Source organism: Delphinus delphis, chromosome 6 (assembly GCF_949987515.2).
Source record: "Delphinus delphis chromosome 6, mDelDel1.2, whole genome shotgun sequence".
NCBI lineage: Eukaryota > Metazoa > Chordata > Mammalia > Artiodactyla > Delphinidae > Delphinus > Delphinus delphis.
In genome coordinates, this window is record NC_082688.1 from 17949957 (window position 1) to 17963635 (window position 13679).

Consider the following 13679-nt stretch of genomic DNA (forward strand, 5'->3'; position numbering starts at 1 on the left):
ACACACACACACACACACACACACACACACACACACAAAGAGGTATTTGTGTTGGAGTTTAGAACTCGAATTACCAAGAGATAAAGGAGCTGAAATGATAGGTTGACTTGGAAGGATATTTTATTTTTTCAGAGTCTCAGAGAACTTTCAAGTCAGGAAGTGGAGCCTGGCCCAGCCCAGGTCTCCAATAAATTCCTTGGGACCCAAGAAAGACAAAGAGGAAGGTCAATGAAGGCCTCAGTCTAGACCTTGTGCCTGCAACACAGTGGGGACCAAAGAAACATTTGTTGAGAAGGAAAGAACAAATGGTACACAATGTAGACCTGAACAGTGGTGGTTCTGGAAGCAAACTGGCATAGGAACTGGCGTTTTTACCAAGTGGTTAAGGTCTTCAGCACTAAAGTGTGAGTGTCTACAGGAAAGTGGCAAAGGCTGAGTCATCCCCGAAATCTACAGCTCTCAGCACAGACTCTGGCACACAGAATGTTCTCAGTACAAACTTGTAAACTGAATGAGTAGTCACTCCTATGAGTAAAGAGACCTTGGAGATTCCTGGGCCTTGGAGATCATTGAGAGCAGTAACCATGAAACTCCAACCACCATCAGAATCATCTGGAAAGGTCCTGTACTCAGAGTTTCTGATTCAGTTGTCTGGGCTGGGACCTAAGAACATGGCTTTTCTAAATTCTCAGATGCTGCCAGTACGGGGCCACACTGTGACAGCCTGATTTAGTGCAGTGGTTCTTAAACTTGGCTGCATGTTAGAATCATCCAGTGAGATTTTAAAGTCCTAATGGTTAGGCCTTATCTTCCTTACCAATTAGATCAATACCTGGGGCAGGGCCAGGAGGAGGAAGGAGGCGCGGATGCAAGTGAGCTGGAGGTGATTTTAAAATGCCCCCAATTTTTGTAGCGTGCAACTGACTTTGAGAACCACTAGTCTAGTACAACTTCCTCCTTATGGATTGAAGGCCTCTGAGCACCGGAAAGAGTGAGTGACTAGCCTAAGAATGCACAGCAATTTGGTGACTTAGCTGAGAACAGAACTCAGGGTGCTTTTCCTTCTTCAGTTTAATTTCCACAATTCCACACTTATCAACCTGTGTCAGCGCTCACAGGCTCACAACTGAAGGCTGAAAAAGAAAAGCTGGGTTTAAGCTGAGGTTTTAAGACATCTATTATTTCTTCACCTCATTGTTTTATACAGAAATGTTAAGTGGATGCATATTTATAGAACTTTACCATTCTAGACAAGTGAGGAGATGAAAGAGACAGGGTTATAGAATATTTTCAAGGCAAGACGATCTTTTAAGCACATTCTCAAACACAAACCAAGTGCTCCCCCTGAGTTCTTAAACAGGTGTTCTCCATCTCTGAGTCAATGAATGGGTAAGGGTTTGCTTGCGATGTGCACGTTAATTGCCAGCATTGTAACAGGAAGTGCTGGTAAAGTGTTTGAAAGTGGTTCTGTCTTTTAAAAAGATTAAAAGTTTCCTCCAGAACTTGGTTTCTATTAATAATATTTGGCTTAGCAAATATTTTCAAGTAGACAGAGCAGAGATTGTGTCTTGTATCATCTTAGAACCAAAGAAAGTGCCACAAAAGGCCCATAGAAACCGTTGACGTCAACATTTTCATCACACGGAAGAGGAAATCAAAGCTCAAAGAGATGGACTGATTTATCTAACATTAGTACGTGGACTGGCTGGGGCTAGACACAAGGTGTCTGACTCTTGAGCTCCTGTTCTTTTCAATACTCAAAGTGTTCCCCACCCATGTCACTTGTACATAGAAGAGGTTCAACCAATGTTTGGTGGTTGACTTCATAGACTCTTGGTACCCAAATTAGGTGTAGCTAAGGCTCCCTCATTTGTTAGATTAAAGCAGAAATTGGAATCACGTCTTTAATTGAACAGTGGTTAAGTGCACTGGCTTAGGAGTCAGGATGAATTCCAATCCTGATCTCACCACTTCCTAAGTATGTGATCTTGGACAAGTGACTTCCTATCTCTAAGCTACAGTTTCCTTCTTTGTAAAATGAGAAGGAGACTAGGGCTGTGGTTGTGGGGAGGATGAAGTAAGTAAAAGATGCAAAGACCTTAGCCCATTGTCTGGCATATGGGAAAAGCACTAATGCCTTCAAAGTAAGGCAGCCCCTCTCATAAAACATAAATCCTCAGGATATCTGAGGAAGAGGTGATAGAGAGGTGGGCTGAGAAAGGAACATTAAGGACAAACAATATCTCACATCAAAGCAATGAGTACCCGAAAAGAATCATGGAGACCTAGAGCTGCAAAGGCTCCTAAGGATCTAATGGGTAAGACCCTCTCTTCCACACTGGAAAACAAGGACTGTTACTGGTTATGTTCACCTTCCAGCAATATTCTTATGCAAACATCCAGCAACACGCCCAATTCCCAGCCAACCTGCTATAACTTCACCCCCTTCTCACCCACTGGAAAAGCAATCACAATGCATGAATACTCTTCAATTTAATATAAGAGGGAAATCATTAGCAAACTCCGGTTCTTGTACTTTCATTAGCCATACACGACTTTCTCATTGCTACTCTCATCCAGCCTCCTTCACTTTACTGTTGGGAAAACTACGCTGCAGAGAGGTCAGAGAGGCTTAGAGTTACATGTTAGGGCCGCCAGCAAGATTCAGGACTCCTGGTTCTTTGTCCACTGTTCTTCCCACCATATCAGCTCTGCCTTGTTAAGACAATTCTACAGCCAACACCAGGTTACAAGTCCCTAGAAGTGAGTCTGGCTGTGATGAAGCTCCTTCCAGTGCAGGCCTCTCTGACCCTCCTTACATCCCTCTACAGCCCACCCACTTGATCCAGAGAGTGCACTTACATGTCTGTGAATCTTCTATTGAAGTGTAGGGTGGAGGCCACGTCCACCTGGAGAGGAGGATCCCGGACCACCTTGTACTGCAAGGGCTTACACTCCAGGCAGAGTGGGGTGTCTGCAACAGAGGTCAACATGGCCGCATCTATCTCCAAGTGCTCATCCAACGTGTAGATCTGGATGCCAAACACCTTCTCGCTCACATCCCGGAGTTTGATGGTCAGTGGGACATCACAGAAGACGTTCTGAGGGCCCAGGGAGATGTTCTTCCCACTGACAGTCAATAGTTTGATGTCATTGACAGCCCCACTGGAGTCCCAGTCAGTGGAGACAAAGGTCACCCAGATGGTCAAAGACTCAGGGACCAAGGGGTAGTGGAATTCCAGTTCAAGGTAGCAGCCTTGTGGCTCAGGGCAGGCTGGAGGGACTGTGTGTGGGTTGACAGCTGAATTTGGGCTCCAGGTGCGGACACTGGACTTACAGGGTTGTTCAACATCTGGATGACCTGTGGACAAGAGATGAGGGGATGAGTTCGTCCTCAGAGTTTCCTGCAGACCTCTGGTGACACTGGCCTGACCAGAACTCACAGAGAGGGTAAAAAGAGAGGGAAGATTCTCAGCGTCTTGGTGAATGTGCTGTGCACACAGCACCCAGCTCATCCCCACACCTGCGATACAGATCTGGACGAATCACCAGACATCTGGTCAAAACTACATTCAGATAAGTGTCTTATGATTGTGTCGGTGCCCAAACCGCCCCGCCTCATTTATTACTTGTAGGTCTTTCTGCCTCAGATGGAAAGAAGGAAGGAACGCACATTTGCTGAACATTCACTGTGTCCTCTGAACCTGTTTAATTCTTGCAAGGACTCATTTCTGAGATGAGCAACTAAGGCTCAGAAGTGTGGAGTGAACTAACCAGAGTCTCACAGCGTGAAGTGTAACAGTCAGCATTAGAGCCTAGTTCTGTCTCGTCCTGAAGTTCCTCGTTGTCCTCCAGACTGAATGGAAGAGCCACAAAAATGAACTAGCATCCCTGTGGCACTGCCTTTGGTACCACCTGCTTGGAATGACAGAAGGGCCAGAAACCTCCAGTGAAGAGGAGGTAAGTAACGATAGCTTCTGCCCCTTGGGCTGAGTATTCTGGGAGGAAACTGTCTAGAACCATGAATGACAGAGCTGGAAGACAGCCCTGGAGCCATCTTATCTCTTTTCCTCCCCTTCTCCACATGAGGTCATTCCATACCACTGAGCTTCTCTGAGCTCTGTCCAGTCTGACTCAGGAAGGGGAGGGATGGTTAGGAGGGGGGAGAAGGAAGGAGAGATTCTTCTACTCTTTCCCCAGAGAGACGATGCCTCATCCCCACTGATCTCAGCCTGCAGCGACTTCTGAATTTTTCTCTGCTGAGATCATTAGTCCTAGACCCTCAGAGAGCTCTCCTTTGCACTGCTGAGAAAAGTAATCAGGACTCAATGCAGTGATTGGCTCTAATTTATTTAAGGGTGTCTAGCAAGAGATACACATCAGCTGGTGAGGGTAGGATGAAGGATCTCAGGTTGTCCTATCAGCCACATTCTTTAGCATCAGTGGTTGATGCGGGGTGGAGATGCTGGACATTTCTAAAGCAAAAGGGAAAAAAATCAATCTTTGTCCGAAAAGGTTTTGATAATGTTACAGCGTAACAGGAATCACCACAGTATGAAAACTAGAAAGCCATTTTGGGTGGAAAAGCCATTCCAGTGAAAGCTTTAAATGCCTCCAATCTCCTTGCCTCTGCCCAGCCAAGGGAGAAGAGAGAAGATGTCCAGCGGAGATGGAAAAGAGAAGAGAAAAAGAGATGGGAGCAAGGGGGCTGGGGGGTTGGAGAACAAGGAAAATTCAAAAGACTTTTTAGATATAACACATCAGAACAAGAAGAGATGGATGTAACTACAAGATTCCCTCCACCTTTCCTTGGCCAGGTTCATTTATTACTTGCAGCAAATGCTGGATAGAAGAGACCGGTTGTTTAAGTCAAAGGCACAAACAAGACTCCCTACCTAGGCTGAAGCCTTTCTTCTTATCGATTCTCCAACCCAAAGAGTTCCTGATTCTTTTGACTCTGTGGGTTGTTGGTACTCCTGTATCACTTATTCATTCAAAAAGCTTTATTGAGGGCAGCGTTTTAATACATACAGAGCACATTCCCTAGCCGTTAATTTATTTAGCTGATTCTTACCAAAATCCTGTAAGATAGTTGTCATTATTGTCTCTGTTTGGTAGCTCTGTTTCACTCAATACCATATTCAGTCTTTAATACAGGGCCTGGCACATAAATAGTGAACACAGTGGACATTCAATAAATATTTGATAAGTGAAGACTCTTCTATCTTGTTCAAATATGGAGCTACAAAAGGAAGTGAAGGCTCCACGGAGTATTAGAGCCTGCTGTGCCACGGCAGGTGCCAGGTGAACACTCCCCCGCCCTCCACCATGGGCTCTCCTGGAACTGGCAAGTAATGGAGCCATCTTCCTCCCTTCCTCGGAGAAAATGACTGTCAGTGGTGAGAGCCACAGGAGAGCAAAGATGACAAATCTGTCTGGCTCACGCTTTCATCCCTGGTTCACTGTTAATCAACAGAGGGACCAAGTGCTTTCCAAAGGACAAGAAAGTGAGCTTGGTCACTATGCTCAAGTAAGTAAACAGGACTAGAAATATTTGCAAAGTGTGTGCTTGTCTGGTTATCAGAGACCAACTTTTAGATGTACAAAAGAGCCTCAAGGGGCACTGAGTCCAAGCCATCAGAAAAGCAGCAATCCTTTAATAATACCAGTCTTCATGCACTGGCCACGCTCTGTGTGCTGGGCACTGTGCCAGGCACGCTACATGCCTCAGCTCTTTTCATCCTGGCCATAAGTCTATGACGTTGGTCTTATGAAACTCATTTTACGGAAGAAGAAACAGAGCCTGAGATGGTTAAGTAATTCCTTGGTGGGGAGTAGGATACTATGTGATACTGTTGGTCCAGGGATCACGCCAAGCTTTGAAGGAATGAAAGATGGGTTAAAATATCAACTATACAGTTTCTCACAGTATCACCTACTCTAATGATGCTTACCCGACAGGGGTGCTATAATACTCAAATGGGATGAGATATTTAACAGAGGAACATATTCACAAGTACATTGGCTCTGTTTTGAAACATAGGGAAGAATTAACAAGGGAAAGCTTGGGAAAAGGAGGTATTCCAAGCAAAGAGAACAGTTGAGAGAGAATGTGAAATAAGATGACTGTGGTTTTGAGTGCAACGGGAAAGCAGTAAGTGGTGGTAAGGCTGGCATGCTAGGCCGAACCCAGATTATGAAGGGTCTTGTACATCACTTTAAGGAAACTGAACTTTATGCTGAGAGAGCTTGGGAGCTACTGAAGAATTTGAAGCAAGCAAATGAAAGCTGTCTTTCAGAAAAACCAATGTTTGGAGTCACAGATACTCTCCATCCATCCATCCAGGGAATAATTGTTGACTGTCTGGTCTGTGTCCAGTGTTAGGCTATAGTCACTGGAAAAACAGGTTTTGCAGACATGGTCTCTGCCCTCATGGAGCTTCTAGTCCAGTGAAGACAGTTAAGAAACTGCTGTACTAATTCAGATAATACACAACTGCTGCTTGTACAAAGGGAACATCAGAGATGAGGACAAATCAGTGTCCCTACAGAAGAAAAATGGATGCAGCTGGGAAACAAATTGGATGTGTGGTGATAAATCTGGGAGAAGGGTTGAGAAAAGTAAAGGGAAGGGAGGGGAGAGGGAGGGAGGGGAGGAGAGGGGGAGGGAGGGGAGGGGAGGGGGGAGGGAGGGGGGGAGGGGGGAGGGAGGGGAGGGGAGGGGGGAGGGGATGAGGGAAGAAAGGAAGGGGGAAGGAAGAAAAGTACAAAGGAACTGTTACTTCATTACCAATACACATCTTTTTGTATATATGCTGACAAAATGAAGAGTTACATGTTCATATAAGCTGTCCACTAGGGATGAGGCCATATGTGACGTGAAATATATTTATACATACCTATGCTGATTTAAATTTACATTTATGATGATCTATACAGACATCTATTTCATATCTTTGTGTATATACACTGCAGCTGTTGACACAAATATAACAACTTGGTGTCAGGTTTTTTCTAGATGAACCCTTTAGCACACTGAAATATTCTGGGCAGAAAAATGGGGAAAATATTCACACAAGTAAGAATGACAACAGCCAGTGCCATGTGTTAAATCTCTCATGGAAAGCCCGGGAGTTGCAATGCACTATAGGCTTGCATAAGGGATCTTCACTGAAATTTGAGTCGATCAGATCTAGCTATCTAATTCCTGAGCTACAAGCGTATCATGGTATTGAATACCTCAGAAAATATTCATCTATGAAATATAGTTTTTGCTCAAGAGAAGGGAAAATAGGTTTCTTCTTGGTACAACCATGTTCCGTGGCCAAAGGCAAGAATCTCTGTGATTGTATTTACCTGAAGTTCATGAAATGGAGTTAATGGAACATACCAAATGTGCAGTAAATATCTGTTAAATGAAGAATTTTCTATCCTGTTAATATGGAGTTAAAATATCACAGCTGGAAAGGACGTTTGTTCTACGGATAATAAAATATCACAGCTGGAAAGGACGTTTGTTCTACGGATAAGATGCTATCTTCAGAGAAGCAAAGTGACTCACTCAAGGGCACAGAGCACACTGATGGCCAGACTCAGACCAAAATCCCATCCTCGTCAGCCCCCCCCACACCCATGCTCTTTCCCCAACCCCAGAGATACTCTGGCATCGCTCACAGACTGGGGAGTTTTATGTTAGTTTGGGAAGTCCAAAAACTTAAACACGCAAAGATAAATAGGATGAAAATGAGTTGAGAAATAAATTGCAGAGTTTGGCTCACGGAAAAGTTTATTTCTTTAAGAATATTAAAAGGGTCTGAGCCAAATGGATCACACAGCCTGTAATAGGATGCTCTAAAAAAAGAACAGAGCCTCTTCCTGGCCTGCCTGTACTCAATTTGCATATCCTGAAGGAAAACCCGGGGCTGCTGGGTTTCCTTGGAGGCCTCGGTCAGCTCAGGGTACAGGGGGCGCTCAGCACTTCAGTGGGACTCCACTCCGCATATCATGCTTGAAGAGGGTGAGGGGTGAACCAGGAACAGACCTAACCAATTGACAGTTTGGCTGGATGGAGGTGTGGGGAGATACCAGGAAATTATTTCTTTCGTTCAAGTGGTAGAACAAACCAAGATGATTTTAGCCAGAAAAGTCTCAGGGTAGAGTCTTGCTATTTCTTCCTCCCAAATCTCTCTCAATTCCATTGATTCTTCTCCAGTATCACCGCCACTGACCTCATCCAGGCCACCGCCATCCGTCTGCTGGATTCCTGATACAGCCACGGGGATGCGCCCTTTCCCCCATCCACTCCTCCCCCGATCTCTTCGCCACAGAGCAGCCCAGACGATCTTTCTAACAAGCACAACTCACCATATTCCAGGCACCTGCCAAGCCACGTGGCATCTCCTCACTGCCCTCAGAATAATCCAAACCCAGCCTTATCCGGACATTACACATATCACCCCAGTCCAACCTCTCCCTCACCCACAACTTCCTTTTCATACTCCAGACCCATTTAAGTTCTTACCCCATTATTGAAGAACTTTCGTTTATGTACGTTATATCTATCAGACGTTACCACATTGTGGACTAAAACTGAGAAACTTTAAAACACAAGGACACATAAGTATGTGTCCCATTAGCTGTCAGAGCAGTAAAACATCGCATGCCATGCAGCTGCTGGGAAGCTCCACTGTACACTCAGGAAAGAATGAGCGTGAAAAAGGTCAACAGTGGCATAGCATTATTATGAAAATACCTTTGGACTTTGAGGACACACTACAAAGTCTTAGGAACCCCATAAGCCTCCAGATCACACTGAGAAAACCAGTGCTCTAAACATATCCAACTCCTCTCACATTCTTTTTTTTTTTTTTTTTTTTGCGGTACGCGGGCCTCTCACTGTCGTGGCCCCTCCCGTTACGGAGCACAGGCTCCGGACGCGCAGACGGCTCACGGGCTCAGCCGCTCCGCGGCACGTGGGATCTTCCCGGACCGGGGCACAAACCCGTGTCCCCTGCATCGGCAGGCGGACTCTCAACCACTGCGCCACCAGGGAAGCCCCTCTCACATTCTTAAATGTGCCTTGTTCACTGGTGTGTTAACATTTCCTGGGTGGCATGAGTCTCAATTTGGGGCGAGGTCCCCTACGCAGCACAAGCCTCATCACACCCGATGGTGATTGCCCACGTACTCATCTGACTCCCCTATTAGACAGTCAGCTCTGCCCAGTCCATGTGCCCAGCACAGTCCCTATGGTGGGCAGAGATGTGATGGGTTCATTCCTTGCATGGAAGAGACCCATACCGTCTTCTGTGAGAACCCAAGGTGGGTTCAGTTTGGGTGAAAAAGTTACCACTGCAGATTTTAGGAAGAACTTTCTAACAGATGGAGCTAGAACGGGAAGGCCAAGGAAATACACAAGCTGGTGCTGGGAGAGCCTCGGTGAGGGAGGGCACAAAGGGGATTCCTGCCCGGGGTGGGACCTGGGGCTGGATGACCCCAGGTGTCCCTTCCACGGCTGACAGCCTGTGATTCTGTGAGGTTGAGCTAAGGGTTTCTCCCAGGCATCCCTCTGGCTTTACATTCCGGATGAATTTGTTTAGAGTTCCCCAGTTCCCCAGTTCGACTCTCATTTTTATTTTAAGCTATTTTAGAAGATAACAGAGCACAGCGCTGTCATTTTTCTCCCTCACTTTTCTCTCTGATCCCTCTCCCTTGCTTTATTCTATCTCTGGCTTTTTCTTTTTCAACCTTCTTTCTAAAAATATAAAGGGAGACGGGGGAGTTCTCACTGAACCTCAGTGAGGAGTCAGATTCTGCTCCCTCTGGTGGACTGGGGTCCCCACCCAAAGACAGCTGGCAGGAGCTGACCTGCATAGCAGAATGAAGGACAGAGAGGGGGCTTCTAAGTGGAAGTCTCTGAAGGCAACAGAGGGCGAGACGGAGGACTGAGGGGTCTCTGCCAGCCTGGCTTCAGGGACTAGACCTGTGCCCCAAAGAAAGAGACGCTGCAGGAGGAAACGGAATAGGCAATTTTCCATGAGATTCTCTAAGTTGCAAGCTCTCTTCCTTCAGGGCCAAGCGACAGTGCAACAAAGCATTGGGTGAAAGGCAGTTTCTTAATTTCTCTAGAAAACTGAGGGGCAGTGAGCTGTACTGTGAGGTAGCACAGAGATTGTTGGCTCCTGGGGAGGCCTGGGAGACAACCCTGTGCCGGGAAGGTCTGGTCATGGGTGGAGCCGCAACCGTGGCAGTCATGAGGTGCTTCCTTCTAGTGCCTTGCGGATAAATGGATCCTGAAAAGGAGGTTTCATGGAAGGAAACCGAGAGGAAGAGTTGTGACACATGTAAGAAGGCCCTGGGTACCCCAGAAGTAACTGTAGAAGAATCAAAGGCTAGTGATGTGTATTGATTCTAACGTGACCTTGTGTATTTATGCCCTCACAGGCTGTCAGGGTCTGGGGCATATATAAACATACACATACTGTGTCTTATCAGGTGTGTGGCCTTGGGCACTTACTTAATACCTCAGGGAATTTGTTTCTTCATATGTAAAGTGGCATGACATGCTTAGGTCAGTGCAGATGCTCAAAAGACTTGTGTTGAACAAATGCATGAATACTGGCCTTGATGTAGGGTTTTGAAAGGGTACAAACTCCTACTGATATAATGAATAAATTCTGGAGTTCTAATATACAGCATGGTGACTATAGTTAACAATACTGTATTGAAAATTGCTTAGAGAGGAAATCTTAAATGTTCTCACTTAAAAAAAAAACAGAAATATGAGGTGACAGATATGTTAACTAACCTTACCGTGGTGACTTTGAAATACATACATGTATCAAATCATCACATTGCACTCCTTAAACTTACATAGTGTTATATGTCAATCATACCTCAATAAAGCTAAGAAAAAAAAAAAGACAAAAAAAAATACTGGCCTTGTAGGGCGATCTTCAGATCAAATGAGATAGTACATGAAAAAGACCATTAAAATCATAAAACTCCAACTATATCGAAAGTGTTCTTTGCACACCCAACCAGCAAAAGAGCTTCCAGGCTGGCTTACCTTCTGCTTCCCGAGGACTCCAGTGTCCTGATGGGCCACAGGGCATAGGGGAGGAGGCGTTGAAGGCATACTGCACCAGGATTCTCCCTTCCAGGCAAAGGTCACATGCTGATCCCAATTCTCTAGGAGGCCAAGGAAAGAAGGGAAATGCACCGACTTAGGAACAGTTGAATGAGTCCCTGGCTTGACTAAGCCGAAGGCAGAGGTTAAACCAATCTATGTTCTCTAATCTTCCAAGAGCTTCCAGAATATGACCCTGAGTGGCATTCTTCCCCACTGCCCACGAGGGCCTTGTTTGGGCCTAAGTGGCTTCTGTTCTGGTGGGGGATACACTTTAATTCTAAGCAGCCCAGAATCAACAGAATCAACTTACTACCTGCACTAATCTTCATTTCATCAATCATTTAAAGTTCCCTTGAAGATTTGATGTGTGGTTGTGAGAAAATCTTTTGCCCCATTGGACCTCAAATTTTATTCTTTTAACAATATCTGTCAGGTACCTACCATATGCAGGAACCATCCAGTATCCTAGGTATTAAATAGGAAGAAGGCGTGGTTCAGTTCCTTCACCTGAAAATGAGTGGGCTGAACTAGATGATGCCTAAAGAATCTTCTAGCCCTGACATTCTGGGGCTGGATGAGTCACTCTTTGATTTTACAGTCAAAAACAGTTTCCTAACCATGCCATCGAATTCATTTTAGCAGCTTTCCAAGGGGCAAGCCAGTGCCTCAATGGGACCAGCCCAGCCCTAGAAGCAGAATGTTACGGTGGCTTTCCCTATCATCTAGTGTCTTATGTGTCTGGATTCAATCTCCCTTTAGCCACAACAGCCTCTGGGATCCTACTTGTTCTCCAGACTTGGCTCCTGTTTAGGAGACAGTTGCTGGGAAGGGAGGGGGATAAGCCCTCTCCTCAGGTACGAGGGTGAGTGAGCCCAAAACTCTGTGAATCTGAGCAACTCCTACAGAGGGACTGGAAAGGGAAAATGTCAAGAAATGTCAGAGCCCAACCCATTATTTCTCAAAATGCAATGGTCCTTCCAATACCTCTTTCCTAGAAGAATCACTAGACTTTGGCTACCTGAAACATACAGTGGAGGAACCTTATCTCAAGCCTTAGGGCTTCTGCTTCATAGGGAACCTCCGTAGCCCCTGGGCTCACGTGCTTATCAACATCACAGTCTGCTGGTGGTCCTTATTCCTCCTCCACCCAGCTGCCAGGGAGCTCAACCCCAAACCTAAATCTGAACACTTCATGTCCCTGCTTACCTACTTACATGGTGGTCAACATACGTAGTTTAATGTATGTATGTATGGATGGATAAATACCAGTCATTCCAATATGTTGCTAAGACCCATGATGAACCTAGTCTAGACCCTCAAACTGCAGATTCTGCATCCTCAGCCTTATCACTGTAAATATGAAACCATACATAGGTAGAAATGTTATAAGCACACTAATATTCAGTGATAGGAGAATGATTAAATGGCCTAAGGTTAATCTGCTCAGTGCAATGGTAAGCAGTTTTTATAAAAAATACTTATAAAGATTACTAAATTTTATGGAAAAATGCATTAGCTATCATGTTAAGTGAAAGAGTCATATTCAAAACTGTATCTATAGCAGCATCTCAATGCTGTTCTAATAATCTTTTTTTTTTTTTTTTTTTTTTGTGGTACGCGGGCCTCTCACTGTTGTGGCCTCTCCCATTGCGGAGCACAGGCTCCGGACGCGCAGGCTCAGCGGCCATGGCTCACGGGCCCAGCCGCTCCGCGGCATGTGGGATCTTCCCGGACTGGGGCACGAACCCATGTCCCCTGCATCGGCAGGCGGACTCTCAACCACTGCGCCACCAGGGAAGCCCTGTTCTAATAATCTTAATGCAACAAAATATTATCAGCAGTAATTTCTAGGTGGTAGAACACAGGATGACTCCTCCCTCCCTCCTCTTATTCCTTCTGGTTGTCTGAACTTTCTATATATTTGCAGTATGTATAAGGGACTCCTGGACTAGCAGTAATGATGATTATACAAATATGCCTGCAGGCAGGGGATAAGGAGAGCAGAGAGAGGTGCTCAGCACCACTCTGGTTCCATTACAATGACCACAATCCATGCATAGCAACTCAGAGTCACAGGACTGGCTTTATGACGACAGTGAGATTACAAACATCCTTGTATGGAATCAGGAGTCACGCCGACCTTTATGGTAATTGAGCCTTTCTACTTCTTTAGATGCTCTGTTTTAGATGATACACATATAGTCACCTGCGCTTCACTGAGTTCTTGACACAGTGTGGGTTCCCCATAAACACTCTGATGAGTGAATAAGCCATCATCCACCTGACAATAAAGGTGCCTAATTTACACAGAGCTCTACCAAGTGCATTCCCTCATGTTCGATCACCGGTTCATGTGTTCATTCAATATTTCATCTATTCATTCAGTGGATGCTCATTGAACAGCCGCTGGTTGTTAGCACTGTACAACTACCAGACATTAACCATCCAAGGGTGAGTACATTTGGTGTGGTACCTGCCCTCGTAAGAGCTTTCCATCCAGCAGAGGCAACGGTCCCTAAACAAACAGATCAATAGATATAAGAGTACA

General features: G+C 45.4%; 1 protein-coding gene across 1 annotated transcript in view; it reads right to left on the bottom strand.

Moving 5' to 3' along the window:
- The window catches only part of PAPPA (pappalysin 1), a 254491-nt gene that overhangs the window by 166348 nt on the left and 74464 nt on the right, over positions 1–13679 (bottom strand). The window contains exons 6-7 of the mRNA XM_060014251.1: positions 11069–11190; positions 2863–3361 (exon numbers count right to left, since the gene is read on the bottom strand). Coding sequence (XP_059870234.1) covers positions 2863–3361; positions 11069–11190 — 621 coding nt within the window. The remainder of the gene's footprint in view (positions 1–2862; positions 3362–11068; positions 11191–13679) is intronic.